The sequence below is a fragment of the Muscardinus avellanarius genome, assembly GCF_963383645.1.
Source record: "Muscardinus avellanarius genome assembly, chromosome: 3".
NCBI lineage: Eukaryota > Metazoa > Chordata > Mammalia > Rodentia > Gliridae > Muscardinus > Muscardinus avellanarius.
In genome coordinates this window covers 159,107,272-159,126,380 of record NC_137788.1, presented here as the reverse complement: position 1 = coordinate 159,126,380, position 19,109 = coordinate 159,107,272, and the positions used below count along the sequence as shown (strand labels likewise).

General features: G+C 38.5%; 1 protein-coding gene across 14 annotated transcripts in view; it reads right to left on the bottom strand.

The window, feature by feature from the left end:
- Positions 1-12,028, bottom strand: part of MEF2A (myocyte enhancer factor 2A) — a gene marked incomplete at both ends in the record, with an annotated part of 52,566 nt that extends 40,538 nt beyond the window's left edge. For 8 of the 14 annotated variants that reach the window (XM_080690614.1, XM_080690622.1, XM_080690625.1 and 5 more), the window contains 2 exons: positions 8,082-8,285; positions 11,975-12,028. In XM_080690614.1, coding sequence (XP_080546740.1) covers positions 8,082-8,285; positions 11,975-12,028 — 258 coding nt within the window. The remainder of the gene's footprint in view (positions 1-8,081; positions 8,286-11,974) is intronic. The other 6 variants (XM_080690627.1, XM_080690616.1, XM_080690626.1 and 3 more) reach the window with 1 other exon arrangement.
- Between the last annotated feature and the right edge of the window lie 7,081 nt (positions 12,029-19,109).

Here is a 19,109-nt window from a genome sequence, read left to right as displayed (position 1 = left end):
GTTGTAGTATTTTCTTTGTATGCTTAGGTTAAATTACTCCATTTTGTAGGACTGAAGTCTGCCACCTGGATCTAAGTGTCTAGTGGGGTGTAGCTCAGTGGTAAAGCACTTGCCTAACACATGTAAGGCTCTGGGTTCAATCCCCAGGACCACAACCTCTCCCCACTCCTACACACACATGAGCAAACCTGTACTTTTATAGCCATGTTTAATAACATATAAAGATACAATGTATGTCAAAGATATAATGTATGTCCTTGGTGACACTCTCTGTGGATTGTCACCTAATGAAATATAGGAAATAGAGCTTTCAGGTTGAGCCATGCACTACTGAAGGCGGAGCAGTGCATCCCAGCTCCACCAAGACAGGAGCTGCCGCTCCAGGGACTCTTCCAGATCTCACCCTGCACCTCCCCTGACACTCTCCACCCACAAGTGACATGCTTGACAATAAAGCAGTGAAGGAATCCCGGGAGCTGCTCTAGCAAACTCATCGCACCCAGGGAGCCTTCACTTCTAACCAGCTGGTCAGAAGTACCAGGCAGACATTCTGGACCCGAGCCTCATCTACGGGCTCCGACACTGACTACAGGCAGACAGTGTCAGAATGAGCTGAGTGAGAAGACAGCAACGTGCCACTCAAGAGCTGCCTGGTGGCGGCCCTCCCCCACGCGTGTCAAGCTACAGAAGAGCTGCCTGGTGGCGGCCCTCCCCCACGCGTGTCGAGCTACAGAAGTTATGAGAGTATTCTGTGTTTTGAGCCCAAGAGTAGAGGGAGATAAAGTTTGTTTTTGCCCTCAGAGCTATGCAATGAGAAGAATATCAAAATAATTATATTTAATGATACTGCATGTATCTGGGCATTCTGGTGGCGAATGAATAATAAATGATTGAATGAGTAATAAAACACACACATGCATGTATGTGTGTGCGTGCCTGCACCATAAATTTTTCTTCATTTCAGTGAAATCACTAGTTATGTTGTTATAATCACATAATCTGTGTCTGTTGATGGGAATGAGGAAAAGAATTAAAAAAGTAAATGTATTTGTAGTTAAAATAAAAATAGAAATTAAAATGTTTTTCTTGCTTTCAAATGTTATTTTCAATATGTAAATGACCTATTTAAATTAAAGAGCAAAAAAATCTTAAATATAAAAACTTAAATTGCTACAGAAAGATGATTCCACTCTCCTCTTTTGTTGGGGACTGATCCAAGGACATTTTACCCTGAGCTATACCTTCCAGCCTCACTTTATTTTGAAACAGTGTCTTACTAAGTTGTTGATGCTGGCCTAAAACCGGCAGTCCTCCCATTTCAGCAGGACTGAAATTACAGGCCTGTGCCACCTATACCTTGCCAAAAGGTGACAATTTATCAAATATTTTTTATAAAAATAAAACTCTCTGATTCATTCAATGCCTGCCTCACTGTCAGTACATCACATGTGCTATGTTTCTTATGTCTAGATACGCATACATCCAAACTTCAAGAGCGATGTGAGCGGGCTGTGGTGGTGCATGCCAGTGTTCTCAGTAGTTGGGGGGCTGAGACAGGAGGATTACAGGTCCAAGGGAAGCCTCAGCAACCTAGCCAGACTCTGTGCAACCTCCTATGACCTATTTCAAAACAAAAAAAAATCTAAACAGCTGAGAGTATAGCTTGGAGAGAGAATGCTCCTTGGTTCCAGCCACAGCACCACACATGCACACCAAATGTGAATGGCTTAATGTAGAAACACATAGCTCAGCCACCATATACAGCTCCGGTCCTACTTTGAAATGACACACGACTGTGCATGAGAGGAAGGATCTGACAGGGTAATCCATCTGTCCTTCCTCTCTTCCGGTAACGTTTACCCTTTAAAGTCTCCCTGTATTCTAAATGACGGTCTCTCTACAATCAATAGCAGACAACCCCAAAACCTCTGTGAAGACACATTTCCCTGGGGCCTGGATTGTTGGCTTTGATGACGGAAGTGGCCATGTTAGAGAAGGCGCATGGGAAGGAGACTGAGGGCAGCTTCTGGACAACACCCTACAGGGAACACCCACAAGGCAGCTAATCCTGCCCAGTCCTGAGAGTGAGCCAGAGAAGGCTCCTCCCAGTGAAGCTCTCGGAGGTCAACGCAACTTCACTGCAGCCCAGGACGCGCCTCCAGAGTTCAAACCTACAGAAACTGGGACAAAATGTGTCTTTGACCCAGTATGTTTTGGAGTAACGTGTTACATAGCAATATATAATTAATATCCTGGGCCACAACTGGGTACCAGCTACTTTATTATCTAATTTTTGTTATAAAATACGGGACAATCTAAAATATGGGGTTCAACATAGAGTCCCCTCTGGCCTAGGTCAAAGAGCAGTATTTCAAATTTGTTTGCTTACATGAACCTTAAACAGTTTAAAAAGTCATGTGGCCTTTGGTGTATTTTTTGACAGCTACATTTTTCCTTGCAAAGAATATTAAAATGGTGGTGTCAATATCGTCCTTTTGAAATAAAAAATGCATCCAATAATTTATATGCCCTAGCTATATGACGTCAAGCATCACTTCTTAAAATTATGAATAAACTCATCAATAGTTAAAAAAAAGAAATACAGGACATATAGAAACTCCTTTTTTTCTAAGAAATATATTCTTGAAAAGTAATGCATACACATTTTCAAGTAAGATGTCATTTTAAATATAATCATAATATTCTTCACTTTGAAAAACTGAATTATGAGGTCTCTTATAAAGTTTATCCTAATGGCAATCCCTTAATTTTAAGGCTAATTTATAAATTTCCATTTTTATATACACAGTCCCAAATTAATCCAATTTTGATTAATTTGACTTCAAATTTTTCAACTTCAGAGTGCTGCAAAAGTGATTGGCATTGAGTATAAATTTTAACTTCAAATTTGAACTGTCCTCAAGCTCGTGATGTGTGGTATGATACTCTCTCAGGGTGCTGGATGGCGGCTGCTTGGTACATATTTATGGGCTTATTGGGACATAATCCACTTTATAGTTGACATAATTCCATTATAAAATTAAGGGGCCTCTGTATTCATCTTTCTTAATATAGAAAAGAAAGCATACACATCCCCAAACTATTAGAGACTTTAATTTAAAATACCTAAATGAATTTAAAATATAAAAATACATTGTTAATTGAAAACAAAGTTGTATAGAATTTCTAAAATTTCACCAACTCTACTCAATTAAAATGTTAAGAAACTAGTTTTAAAACACAGGTACACTGAAATAAAAAAGAGTTATAAGAAAACATTATTTTCTAGATGGGTTTCTAATATCTGTGGTTAAATAAAACCGAAATGTAGATAAATATAAACACTGTATCTATAATACTACTGTTGGTGTTCAGTTAACAATTACCCTTATCCAAAAGGCTTAGGACCAGAAGTATTTCAGACTTTGGAGTTTTGGGATTTTGCACTATTTGCATAGGATTTTTTGGGAAAATATCCCTAATCTGAAAATCCCAAATCTGAATCTTTGAGTGTCATGTGGGCCTTCAAAAGGTCTCAGATTTTGAAGTATTTCAGATTTTAGTAATGAAGATTAGGAATGCTCAACAAGCACTATTATTAATTTTATAGTACTCCCCCAAAGCATACTTGATCAATAACTCTACTGACATAACCCAAGTGCATCTTTACACTGCCAACTCTGGTTAACAGCACAATGCACCCATCCTTTTCTTTACAGTATATCCCAAATAGCTTGTGTATAGGTACAATTGGAGACGGTTAGAGGATATCCTGGCAATAATAAAAAATTAAATATTTGTATGTATGTATGTGTGTGTGTGTGTGTGTGTGTGTATGTATGTATGTATGTATGTATGTATGTGTTTATTGTGGTACTGGGAATGGAAATCAGGAGTCTTCTACCTCCAGGCTACATCCCCAGCCCTATTTTTGTATTTGCAAACAGGGTCTCACTAAATTGCTGAGAACTTCACTAAGTTACTGAGGCTGGTTTTGCGCCTACGATCCTCCTGTCTCAGCTTCCCAAGTACTGGGATTACAGGCATGCACCACCACCCCCACTTCTAAATCCTGATTTTATACACTAACACATAAGCAACAGGAAATAGGCAAAGTCATGTTAGAGGCCTTATGAAAGTTGTTAAGGAAGTTTTTTAAATGTCATGACTAATCACATTATTTAAGGAAACATTCAAAAGCAGATAATTTATAAATATGTTTATGCCTTTTTACTCCAGATTTACTCAGCTGCATATAACAGTGTCTAGCATACCTCATTATCAACTTGCTAGAAGTTTATTTATATAAATTTTCCAGTCTGAATATCTCAATGGTTTATAAAAGCATAGGTAGAAAGAATATTTTATGGCTTAAGTTAGAAATCTCTAAGGCGATCCCCTTGTAGAACTCAACAGCACACATAAGCTCCACAAGTATCTCTGTCAAATGAGTAAGTGAATATCAAAGAGCTGTTTCCAATTCCAACAATTGCTTGAAAGTATATTAAGTAAGAAGACAAAACTCCTTGTGATGATATTCTAAAAGGATCTTTACGTGAGATTCTTGTAAAGCTCTTAGAAAGTAGCTGGCCCACCAAAAGTGCTTCATGACATCTGTCAAAACTGTTACCCTGTACATGTAGTTTGGTCCACGATGGTTCTTAAGGATGTCGTGTGAGCTATTACCACTAACAATAAAAAGAACTCAGATGCATGAGGGTACGGTTACGTCATCTCCATATGTGAAAGAAATCCCATCGTATGAGTTTAACCATCAGTTTCACAATGAAGACTGAATAAGACTAATATACAAGAAACACAAATAAAGTGAACTTATCCTACCACAACAAATTCATTGCTTATAACCCAAATATCTTCTATTTTTATATAAATTCAGAACTTCGTGAAGAACTATTGGTATGATTCACATTAGCTTATTATATCTAAAACGTGCAACTAAAATAAAACATCAAACTCTCAAGTGGTAATTGAACTGTAAGTGTCCTTTCATGTTGCAGCAGACTGTAACGTAGGAGACTGCTAAAATGCCTGGATTTAACCCTTACATTTGACTACTGACCACAAGAGATGAAGACGGAGGTAGTTCTACAATTCTGGGAGGATTAAACCAGACATATTCTTCAAATCTCTAAGGAAGTAGGCATTAGGTTGTTTGAAGTGCCCTCAACTTTCAGGGACCAAGAACAACTGCTGCAATCAAAGAGCACAGCAGTTAGCATTAGGAGCTGCCCTCTAAGAGGAACCCAGCTAGAACACCTATCTGCTCACACAGGCAGTCAACACTTTCTTTGTTTGCCTTTAGGCTGTGACGCTTTGATAAGACAGACACATTAAAAACAAAGCCATCAGGGATCCTCTCCATTTCAATGAAATCTAGTAATAAAGTCTCTACAAAACTTGCCGAATGATCCACTAGTTTACAAAATTACAACACAAAGTGTATTCATGAATTATAGTAAGGAAAGAATATACCATCTAGTTCATGTTGCAGAAGTGTTGATAAGCTATAAATGTAAAATATGACAAAATAATTTATAAGCAACATAAACATAACTATTAAGGGGTATGGCTAAAGATATAATTATATTGTTTAATCAAAATGATGCTTAAAAGCAAAATAAAAAACTTCTAACAGCCATTATCACTTTTGGGATCTTCCCAAAAGAACTGGAGTTAGAGTACTATAATAATCCATGCATTTCTTTGTTTATAGCAGATCAATCATGGTAGCCAAACTACAGAACCAGCCTAGGTGTCCATCAACACACAAATAGATTATGAAATCATGGTATATACAAACAATGGAATTCTACTCAGCCATAAAAAATAATACACTTATGTCATTTGCAGGAAAATGGATAAAACTCAAGAATATTATGCTTTATAAGATTAGCCAGTCACAGAAAGTGAAGGGGCATATGTTTTCACTCATATGTGGAAGCTAGAGAGGAACTGGGAAACGAGACCGCAGATGAATGAGGGGGAGACACCAGTGGCGTGGAGGCAGAGGATCCAGAGAGAGGAGGATCCAGAGGAGGATCCAGAGGAGATCTGCTAATGTTATTAACTATTCAAAAAACCCTCTATTCCTCCAAGGGTGTGCATGTTTCCATGTAGAGACTGTGGGGCGGGGGAGGGAGCAGGGTGGGCATGAAGGAAAACACACAAATGCTGTGTCATGTATGCACGTGTTGCTCCACCCTCACTATGATGTATAACTATGGTGCACCATTGAAAAAGAGAGAGAACGTCAAATGCATATCAGGGAGGTTCACAGTAATGAGTCCCAAAATAAAACTGTGGGCCAGTCCAGCAACAGAGATAAGTCTGAGCTCTAATTATGCTGTACTCTTATTTCTCACTTAAAACAACTGATTAATGGTTAAAAAGTTAAAATCTTATATTATTAATACAGCAGGTTTTTGAAGTTAACAAACTAAATCAATCACTGTCCAAAATGGAACTGGTGAGACTGGAAAAAAATAGGAAAAATTTAAAATACATTTTTAGAACTATAACATAATCTAAGCAGGCAAATAAATTAGACTCCTTTATAATACAATTAGTTATCTAGCTCAATCCAATTAGATATGAAATCTAGATTGGGATGTATTGTTCTTTTATTAGTTCTATAATATCTTCACATGGTTTTACTACTTCTCCAAGGAAATGCCTAATTTAATGAATTCTGCTTGTGATACTGGGGATTGAAAGTAGGGGCATTTTACCTATGAGCTACACCTCCAGCCCTATTTTATGTTTTTATTTTGAACCAGGAACTCACTAAATTGCTGAGGCTGGCCAGAAACCTGCAATCCTCTTGTCTTAGCATCTCAATATTCTTTCCTAGTATTATAAAATTAAGTCAAAGTATTATCATTAAATTAAAAACCCTGTTTAAAAAATGAAAATGAAACAAAGCTCTAAATGTAAGCAAAGAGAAAAATGTAAATATGAAGCTTACTTAAATGCTTTTATTTTTTTTATTTTTTATTTTTTATTTTTTGGTGGTACTGGGGTTCCTGGAAGCCCTTCTACCTCCGGGCTACACTCCCAGACCTATTTTTACATTTTCATTTTTGGAAACAGGGTCTCCTAAAGCCAGCGCGCGCGGCTGGCTTCGAACCTGCGCGATCCTCCTGTCTCCGCCTCCCAAGCGCGGGGATTACAAGCGTGCGCCACCATGCCCGGCACTTAAATGCTTTTAGAAATATTATTCCTAATAATAGGAAGCCATCATTATAAATCTTTTTGTGGTACTGGAGGAAACCCAGGGGCATTCTACCTCTGAGCTATACCCCCAGCCCTACTTTATTTTCATTTGGAAATAAGGTCTCTCACTAAGTTGCTGAGGCTGTTTGGGAACCTGAGATCCTCCTGTCTCAGGCTCCCAAGTACTGGGATTACAAGCGTGTACCACCATGCCTGGATCATTTGTAAGATTTTTAAACAAAAAATAAAGGAAAAAGCAGACAGGTTCTCCTTTTTATATGCTTTATTTTAAAATACTACTTGTGAGTAGATAAAAATCATTCCAAAAAATTCCTTTTCTTTTTCACTTAATTAGGTTGGCATAAGTACCTAAAGACACTAACACGGGCAGTGGCTCAGAAATAAGTACATGGACTTCTCCTCACACTCAACTAAAGCTCTATGAACAAAACCAACATTACTTACAGAATTTTCTTTCCTTCCATTACTGTTTAAGGATATTATCACTGACAATGAAATGATTAAGATATACTAAAATTACAACTCCATACGTTGTACCCAAAAGTGGTAGTTTTTGACAGTATCAATTTAAAAATTCATACAAAATAAGTAATCATAGATGAAGTATCATTCTGGTTACATGCTAAGATGTAGATGGTAAAGCAGCCCAACTTATTTTGTTTCAATCAATAGGATATGTGTTATAGTACAACTGGGACATGACATAGCAATTTTAATCCCTTCTAAGAAATGATTCAGAGAAAAGACAGCTCTCTACCTGATTTGCATTTTGAATACGCAAAGCGACCTGTCAGCTGCGTCACTGCATTACTAGCTACGTGTGTTACCTCGACGATGTCCGAGTTGGTTCTGCTTTCATGAGGCTCATTGTACTCCGTGTACTTGAGGAGAACTTTGTCCATATCAGTGCTGGCATACTGAAACAGTTTGTTAGAGCTGTTGAAAATGATGAGAGCGATTTCACAGTCACAGAGCACACTAAGTTCATAGGCCTTCTTCATCAACCCAAACTTCCTCTTTGTAAAAGTGACCTAGGCAATCAAAGGAAGAAGTATATTTTTTATTAAAAGAATCAGTAGCACTTGAAAACTAGGCCATTTATTTGACAACAAGTCTTCTTATAACGCTGTGCCAGATTTGAGATGGAAAGACTCCTGGCTTCGTGCTACACGGCCTTCCTTCCCTGTTCTGCCACAGGACGATGGCAGTCACATTTATTTTGGATGTTCAAGGCTCTGAAAGAGAAGCCTCCCACCTTCTACAAGGTATTCTCGTTTCCTTTGCTGTGGCTATACTACATGAGACAGAGTTTGAGGGCCATTAGGACTTGGGGATATGTGCATATATACACTGAGATATCATGAAGATGAGGCCCTGGTTTAAAGTTGCACTCACAGCCTAAAGGTTATCTTAGACAATACTTCTAGTGTCCTTGTGTTCTGACTGTGACTCAGCACATCAAGTCAGGTGTGGAAGTGGATACTTGTGGCATCATACTGGCACTCAAAAATATTGCAGATGTGAGGGTTTTGGGGTTTCTGGTTTTACCCAGATGAGATTAGGATGCTCAACCTGCATCTACTATTCTCATGTCCTTCCTTTTCATTTTGATGGTCCATCACTATTTTCACTCTCCGAACACAGAGAATACCTTATTCTCCTCTCATTAACATAGTGCCCGGGAGGGCGCCAAGCAGGGACTGACTCCCTAAACCTATGCCCAGGTATCGCTATCTCTTTATGCACGCAGCTTCTGAGAACACAAGCACACATGCATGCACAGAGCTGGTGCTTCTGACGTTATAACCGTACATCTCAACTAACGCTTAAATTGCCGCAAGTTCCTCACTTCCCCTGCTTCACTAACTCGTCTCTGAGGCAACTATCTCCCATCTCCTCCCCACTTCACTCTCTGATCGCCTCGTCTGAATTCACTGAGAAAACAAAACGAATGACCTCATCTTCCCATATCTACCAGCTTCACTCTCCCTGCACCTGTCCCCTCGCCTCTGATGCTACGGCATGCCTGTTCCTATTCCTTCCCGACTCTTGTCATTTTCTTTCACTCTACAGATCAAATACCTGAGCACAGAAATGTGCTCTAGCATCTCCTTTAGTCTACGCTGCTCCTCCAGCCACCAACCTTTCTCTTCACTGTGCACTTCAGAGGGCAAATGTTTGGAAGAAATGTCTGTAGCTGTCTGTGGCTTTCTTCCTTTCCTTTTTCAAATTAAAAAAAAATAAAAAATAGGGCAGAGATGTAGCTCGGAGGTCGAATGCCCCTGGGTTCCATCCCCAGACCCGCCAAAAAAAAAAAAAAAAAAAGTAATCCCATGAGAAAAAAACAGACCTCAAACAAATGGTGCTAGGATAACTAGATATAGTTTTGATTTCACATTCAGACCTGTGATCTATTTTTAGTTCATTTTTATGGGGGATACAAAGTCTGTATCTAGATTCATTTTTGCCTATGAATATATCAGACTGAATAAACAAAATCCAGCCAAGTGTTATTTATAAAAGATATACCCAAAGCAAAAGGACACAGTAAAGTTGAAAGTAAATATAAAGAACTTGACCTATCAAAACATCAACCAGCTGGGCATGGTGGCACACCTCTATGATCTCAGTACATGGGAGGCTAAGACTGAAGAATTGCAGGTCTGTGACCAGCCTCAGCAATTTAGCAAGGCCCTTTGCAATTTGGTAAGACCCTGTTTCAAAATAAAAAATAAATAGGGCTGGGGGTGTAGCTCAGAGGTAGAATGCTCCTGGGTTCAATTCCCAGGACTACACACACACACACACACACACACACACACACACACACACACGAAGCTGTAGCTAGCTAATGGTGGGCAGAGTAAATTTAAGAAAAACATGCCTCATCGAGGGTAGAGAGAGTCAATATGTATTGCAAAATTCACCAAGCAGGTTTAACAACTTTAAATATGTGTGACTCTAACAGAACAGTGGATAGTGGACAGCCTCAGAGGGCACCTCCTGGAGAGCAGAGGAAACCACAAGAAGCGAGATGAAGCTTTGTCAAGACCGCAACCCAGTCCTCACACAGGTCAATCCCTGCTTGCTCTAAGACACTCAGTACCTGAATTCAATGGGTATGTCTGAGGAATAGAATATTTATAGTATCTTTCACATACATTATCTGACACCTCATTTAAAAAAACATGAGATGTGACAAAAGAGAGAATAAAAAAAGAAAAAGAAAAAAAATAGGATCATATACAGAGCCATGAGTAATGTATCAAAGACTCCATCTTTTTAACAAACCACCTCCTCAAAGCAGGAAGCTCCATCACACAGTTGCACCTACGTATCCCCAGTTTCTCTTCTTCTCTAAACATGTAGAGTCTGTCTCACAGGGTCCTGTCTAGCTATGCTCAACTGAAACACAGCTGTCTATGGGAATGAGAACTCAGGAATTCTATGAGCTCTGCTTGTATGTATTCTCTACCAAACGCTATTCAACATGTATACTGCGTGCCCCTCCTCTACCAGTCTTTGGGTGTGTCCAGGGAGTTTTCTGGCAGCCTTGCTGGGAGTCGTTCCTCAGGAATGATGGAATGGCTGATCATCCTTTATTGGCCTTCATGGCTCTCATACCATGTGGGCCGCCCACCTTTGCTAAGCAGTCTTTCTGAGTGAAAACAAGGGCCCACCTCAGGTCAGGCAATCACTGCCCTCAGGGCCCGCGAGTAGCTCAGTCGGGTTTATCCCCAGTTGCATCTACACTCAAGTGAACTACTACTCTGGCTTTACAGAAGACATCTTCAGTGTTCGGAAAACTGTTCTTGAAACTGCTAATAGGCAAACTATTCAGAGCCTGCATCCCTCCCTCGGGCACATGCTCTGAAGAGTGGCTCATTTGCAATATTCTATGAAATTATTTATCCTCTGTTCTCAAAACCACAGGGTTGGCCAACGTTTTCTTAAAGGGGGAGAGGAAAAATTTTAGGCCTAAGGTCCATACAATCTCAGTGGCAACTACTCAACTCTGTGAAAGCAATCACAGACCACATGTTTGAAAATGAATGGGCATAGCAGTATTCTAGTAAAGTTTTATTTAGAAAAACAGGCAGCTATCCTATAGGCCATAGTTTGCTAATCAGCTCTAAGCACAGGTTTTGGTCTCTTCAAGTATCAACATCATTATAAATATACTGAATTTATAAGGGTTTACTGATACTGGTACTGTATACTTACCAATTAAAGCTTAAGTATTATACATTAAGTGTCTGAGAAATGTTTGTGGATAACAAGAGGTATAAAACTATACCTCATTATTTACTCATTAACCAGAAAATTAAATGATTAGAACACATTCACTAATAATTCCAGGTAGCTTACATATTACCTAATTATGAAAATATAGGTGATCAGATGAAAATAATAGAAGACCAACAAACATACAATCAACATATTATTCTTATGAACGATCTATACAATTGATAATAATGGGCCTGTAATAATTTTACTTTTCTTTCTGCATATCTATGTTACCTAACACATAAGATTTCTGTAATGGTTTCCTTAAAGTACATGATAAAAAGACACAATTTTATGATTACAAAAATTGTCATTTAGCATCACATTAAAAATACTCAAAATTAAAGATAAATTCAATAATTCTATTCTGTTCTTTTAACAAAATGTACCAATTAAATACATAAATCAATTAAGTAATTAAATGTTCATTTACCTGCCGGTTCCTTTCATCCATTATACGTGTGATTTGTATTTTCTTCCGCCCCATTTTCAGTCACCTTTCGTTCCTTATACTCCAAATATTTAATTCAAAAATTAATTTTCTTCAATACCCTAATGCATCGTACACAGCTTCTATGATTTAAGCTTCTAGTCCAAGGGCTATACCTGAAATTTTCTATAAGATCTAAAAAAAAAAAAAAAAAACACAAATTAGCAGATTTAAGTTCTATAAGTTTGCAAACATAAAATTTTTATACAAATTCTGAACATGTTTTTATGTTGCACATATGCATCAATATTAGTTGAAACTTATGATTAAAATCATTAAGTTTTACTGATTTTTTTCCCCCTAAAATTATTTTGAATCTCTCTCCGCCTCTGGCTCTGGTTAAACTAATTCAAATATAATGTCTGAGGTTTTCTCAATGCATCCAGTGATAGCAACAACAAAAGCCAACTGAGAATGTTCTATAAGCTAACACTTTTCTAACTCACTTAATCCTAACCACTGAGTTACTTATAGTTCAGTTACTTATAATTATCATCTTCATTTTATAAGCAGGGATATTGCGACAGAAAAAATATATAATGTGCCCAAGGTCACACAATAAAGGGCAAAGCCTGAGGCATGAACGAGAGTCTGGCTCTAGAACTCGGCCTATTAATAATTATAGACTATCTTTAAATTTTCTAATGGCCAAAAGGTAACTACAGTGGGTGGCCCTAATCTGCCTTTACAAATTCTCATTGCAAACCACCCTAACCTCTGGCCAAATTGCTATTTGTCAGTTCATAAAGACACCAGTATACAACTTTTATAATAATAGGTAATTAACAGGAATACTATTTCTTTGGTAATTTAATGAAGCGTCATTCAAGCTTCAGTTCAAATGTCACCTCCCTAATGAAGCCAAAACCAATTCCCCTTGACAGAAAAAATGGTACCACCTAGGAGTCAGGTGGTGGCGGTGGTGGCAGTGGTGATGGTGTGTGTGTGTGCATGCGTGTGCACACCCACAAATGTGCGCATGTATATATGCATATGTGAACTGCAGTCAGCTGAGACTAAATCCTTGAAGATTTTAAAGACTTGTCAGGGCTTTCTGTCCCACTTCTCGCTCTAGCAGAATGACTGCCAGTGGTGCCAGGTGCTGAGTGGTGAACACTCTGGAAGATGGTTGTGTTACTTAAAAACCAAGGGCTTTCAAAACTTACACAGTAAAATAACTATTTGTGAAGGATGGAAAATAAAGGATAAAATACTGACAATAATAAATTCCCAAGGCAATTTCATTGAAGTATTTTAATACTGTACATGTATATTTATAAAATTTCAGTTATATTGTACAAATTCAATGTTTGATTAAATATGGCTTTTGCTCAAAAGCAATGTTATAACTTTATGTACTATCATCAGCGCATTGTTTATCTTCCTTCATCCAATTTTTAGTTCATTCATACAAACATTAATTGATCACCTATTAATAACTGACAATTTGTTAGCTGATCACCTATTTACAATAAATGTGCTTCCAAACACTGAACTAGGCACAGAGGATAAAATGGTGAAGGAAAAAGAAAACCAACAGAATTCAGAGGCTAGAAGGGGGAAACATACACTGGTCAAATGAGTTTTCATTGGCCTGACCTAAACCTGACAGGAGTCTGCAGGTCAAGAAAGGCTTCCTCAAGGACGTGCCTCACATTTAAACCTGAGGATGAGGGAACGCGTGCCGAGCAGAAAAAATGGCGTGTGCAAATAAATGCCTCACAATGAAAGAAAGTGGGGAAGAGCAGAGGAACTGAAAGATGGCAGGACCCAACCAAATGAGCAGCTGTGTTGTGAAACATTTGTTCCTCAACAGACTGTATCACAAAGAGAAGAGCCTCCCTTACTCCAAACCGCTCTATTCCCACTATGAAACTTGCACTATAGTAGGCAAGACAATTATCTGTATATTTCACAGCAGAGAAATTACTGCCGAAGTATGTAAGATCTGATGTCTATAAGACAAACACTCAGTATTATCGCTCATGTTCAAATAAATTATGAATTCTAAAACGTGGGCATTTTGCTCTTGACAACTGCAGAGTAAGTTGCTTCAAACCAATCTTCTTGTGAGAACAACTAGAAAAGCAAAACGGAACGTAATCTGTTTTGGGGACTTTTTAAATAAGACCCCCAAATCTCAGGAAATAAAACAAAGAATCAATAGCTGGAATATGACCAAATTAAAAAGTGTCAGTGCAGCAAAGGACGCAAGAGCCTGCAGAGAGCCTGCAGAAGGAGATCTTCACCAGCAACCTCTCTAATCTAAGACTAATATCTAGAATATACAGAGAACGTAAAAATCTTATCACAAAAAACCCACACTCAATAAAAAATGGACAATTAAACTAAAACAAACAAGCAGTCAATAAATATATGAAAAATGCTCAACATCATTAGCAATCAGGAAGATGCCAATCAAAGCTATACTGAGATTCTAGCTAACCCCAATGAGAATGGCAATCATCACGAACACAAGCAATGATACATGCTGGCAAGCTTGTGGGGAAATCGGAGCTCTTATACACTGTTGGTGGGACTGCAAATCCGTACAGCCACTATGGAGATGGGTGTGGAGGCTGCTCATAAAACTGGGAATGGGACCACCAGACAATGCAGCTATACCACTCCTGCCAATTTCACTGCCATGGGTGGGGAAGCAGGGGAGCGGAGCGGCTGGGGCTCACCAGGAGCTGTGCCCGTGTGCCCATCACCCTGAACTTCATTATGATGGTGATTACAACACACCAATAAAAGGATATTAAGAGAAAAGAAAGAAAGAAAAACAAACCAGAGACATTTTTAGGCAAACAAAACCAGAATTTTTTTTACCAGGAAACAGGGAAGAGATTTCTTCATATGGAAGAAATAACAGAGCTCTAGTACAGAAAAAACTGAAGTGACAATAAACAAGGTAAATGGGTAACTCTGATGATCAATTAAATAAAATACTAACAATAGAGTGTAGGATTTAAAATATTATAATACACAATAATAGTACAATTAAGGAGGATGCCAAATAAAGCTAAAGCGTTCCAAAATCTTTTACTGACTAGAAAATGCGCAGGGCGGGGGGTGTCCCATTTTTTGAACTTTAATAAATCGAGGACGCATGAGATAATCTCTGTATGTATTGCTAAAAAGCCTTAGAAAGGAGAAAATGGATTAATAAAAAGGGCAAGGAAGGCCGGGCGTGGTGGCGCACGCTTGTAATCCCCGCGCTTGGGAGGCAGAGACAGGAGGATCGCGCAGGTTCGAAGCCAGCCACGCTGGTTTAAGAGACCCTGTTTCAAAAATATAAAATAGGTCTGGGAGTGTAGCCCGGAGGTAGAAGGGCTTCCAGGGACCCCAGTACCACCAAAAAAATTAAAAAATAAAAATATATTTAAAAAGGGCAAGGAAAAAAAGACAAAAGCAAACAGGGAGAGGAGATATAATTAAAATATTTCAGTATTTACACTAAATATAATGAAGTTAAACCTGGGATTTTTTTTAAAAAAAAAGATAATAGAACACTATTTGATAAAAACTCCAATCAGATGATGACTAGAGAGGGTTCATCTTAAATGTCGGGATACAGAAAGCAGGAAGAAAAGTAAACCAAGAGTACAACCAAAACAAAGTTTTGTGGCTATACTTAGTAAACTTTAGTGCAGGAGATAGACACATGAACTGTGACATAAAAGGAGACATTAAAGCAATAAATGTTCATTCACCAGGAGACATACAATTCTAAATCTGAATGAACCTAATAATAACTAATAATACATGCAGTCAGAATTCTGTCCCTGAAAATTAGATATTCTGTGCAAAAAAATTATCAGGAAATTATTTCCTATTATTCTAATTAGAAACCGTTACACATTGACTCATGATCCTCGTTCACTTTTCTCTTAACATGTAATCCCGTGAACGCCCATTTACACAGTGAACTCCCGTGGCTCAGACGCAGACTGCTACTACATGACTACACAGGCAACAACCTTCTCACTGGCTCGCTCTCTCCTCTACGACTTAACGCTTTTTCAACTTTTTGTGCATTCTACAGATCTAAGAAAAATTAAGGGCTAAATATAAAAGGCAATTAGAAATAAGTTCAAGACAGACATGGCAGACAAAGGCTCGAATTTTAATACGTTAGCACCTTTCTTCTTGCCAGCAGCCTCGTGTCACTCCCTTTTCCGACACTTGGTATGCGCGTTCAAACGTCTACATGTCTATTTCCATAGTCTACCTTTATATTTGAAATGGAGTTCTGACTTTCCCAATATACTAGTTTATTTAAATACTAAACGGAATTATGCAGATGTAAAAACATACTTTTCCTAATAAATAGCTAAAACAATCTTAAATCCACAATTATATCAAGTTGGTTTTAACAAAGCTTTCGCCTTAACTGAGGGAACAAGCAAATGAGAATAAAGAAACAAGCAGACGAAACAAAAATATCTGACAGTTAACACCTAAAAACGGAGCACACAGAGCACACACCTAAAAACTGAAGAAAAGCACTTTATAACTGCATGCGAACCTTCAGCAAAATGACGCATGGTGAGCCGTAACGAAGCCTCAACAAATCTCAAAGACCAGACATGGTCTCCGATTTCAAGAGAATTAAGCTAGAAATTAACAACCAAAACTTAATTTGGAACACCTCAAATAAGTGAAAACTGAGCTGTACACTTTTAAATAATGTGTCAAAAAAGAAATTAGTGAAACTAGAAAATATTTTGAATGGAATGTATTAAAAATACATTATCTCAAAAAGTATGAGATACAGCTAAAATCGGGGTTAGGAGAAAAATTTTGTTTTAAAAGGATCAATACTGCCAAGTGTGGGAGTGCACGCTTGTAATCCCAGTATTTGGGAGGCTGAGACAGGAGGACTGCCAGGAGGCCAGTCTCAACTACTTAGGAGGCCCTCCACAGCTTAAGTGAGACCCTGTTTCAAAAAAAAAAAAAAAAAAATGGGGCTGTGGTAGAGCTCAGAGGTAGAATACCCCTGAGTTTAATTCCCAGGACCTCAAAAAATAAATAAAATGCCCAATACTATTCAATAGGAAAGCACAATCTTTTCAGCCAATAATTCTGAGAAAACTAGAAATAATATAGAAAGAATGAAGTTGGGTGCTTACCAACACCACATACAAGGAAAGATTCAAATGGATGGAAGATCTAAAGCCATAGCCAATTCTATAAAACTCTTAGAAGAAATTAGAGAAGCTTTAGGACATTAGAGTTGGCAATGATTTATTAGTCACACCACCAAAAGCAAAATCAACAAAAGGAAAATCAAACTACAATTCATCAAAATTAAAAACTTTTGTAGAAGCAGGGTGTGGGGGCACACACCTGTAATCCTAGTATTGGAGAGGCTGAGACAGGAGGATTACAGGTTTGAGGACAGTCTCAGCAAGTAGAGAGATTCTCATCAGCTTAGTGAGACCCTGTTTCCAAATATATAAGATCGAGCCGGGGGTATATAGCTTAAGGGTAGAATGTCTCTAGGTTCAATCCCCACTACCCCCCCCCACATGTGCGTGTACACACACACACACACACACACACTTTTGTGTACCGATGATGGACACTATCAACAGAGAAAAACAGCAATCTACAGAATGGAAAAAATAACTGCAAAAAACATATGACAATAATATCCAGAATAAAGAAACCCTACAACTTAACAAGCCAAACAAAGACAAAAAACAACCAATGGTGCCCCACATCTCAACCTGGAAAGGCTGAGGCAGAAGGAGCACAGGCTTGAGGCCAGACACAGCAACTTTGCCAGACCCTGTTACAAAATAAAAAACAAAAGGTACTGGGGATGTAGCTCAGTAGTAGTATACATTCAATCTCTAGTACCAAAAAAGACAAAAGGTAAAAAAAAAATTTAAAAAATGGGTGAAGGACACGAACAAACATTTCTGGAAAGAAGATACACAAGTGGTCAGTAAGCACACAAAAAAGATGCTTAACATTACTAATTATTAGACAAACGCAAACCACACCACAGTGAGACCCTTCACTCCACCGGTATGGCTAGGATAAAAGAGGCGGCGTGGAGGAGGAGAGAAAACCAAAGTGTCAGTGTGCATGTAAAAAAAGGAAGAAAGGGAACTCTTATGCACTACATCAGGAAATGGGAAATAATAGTTACTAAAGCAAACTAAACATACAATTACCATTTGAGCCAACAATTCTGCTTCTGCGTGTATAAATGAAAGGACAGAAAACAGGGACGCAAACACATCTGCGCACCAATGTGCACAGCTTTCTTCACAATAAGCAGAAGGGAGGAGGAGCGGGCACGGCGGTGCACCCCTGTAATCCCAGTTCTCGTGAGGCTGAGACAGGAAAGAGCAGGTTCCAGGCCGGCCTCAGCAACCTGGCCATGCCATTTAAAAATAAAATTAAGTGGAGCTGGGGTTGCAGCGCAAAAGTACAATGTCCATGGGCAATTCCCCAGTACCAAAAAATAAATAAAAGTGGAAGGAAACAACCCAATGTCCATCAGTAGCTGAATATAAGTAAACTGTAATGTGTAACTGCCAGGAATGATTATGTGACCTTTAAAAACTTGTTTTTAAAAGATATCCTGTCACACGCTATAACATGGAGGAACCTTGAAGGCTTTATGCTATGTGAAATAAGCCAGTCACAAAAGGACAGAAACTTACAATCCTACTTATATGAGATATTCTGGAGTGGTGACAGTCATAGGTACAAAATGTAAAATGGCAGTGGACAGGGACGGAAGGGCAGGAAGAACGGAGTTAACTGTTTGCTGCTTTTGCTTGTCTGTCTGTCTGTCTGTTTGGTGTGTGTGTATTGGAGATTGAGCCCAGGGGCATTCTGCCTCCAAGCTACATGCTTAGAATTTTAAAACATTATCTGAGAAGGTCTACTGCAATGTGAATGAGAAAACCTAGATTTTAGCCCCTGCCACATCACTAAACTATTGGATAACCTTTGGTGCCCATCAATTTCTAAGTAAAAGTAACTCTTTATAACACAAAAACTGAAATTTTATGTGTGATACTTTCAAAGGAGGCGAGAAAAAATACACATTTGC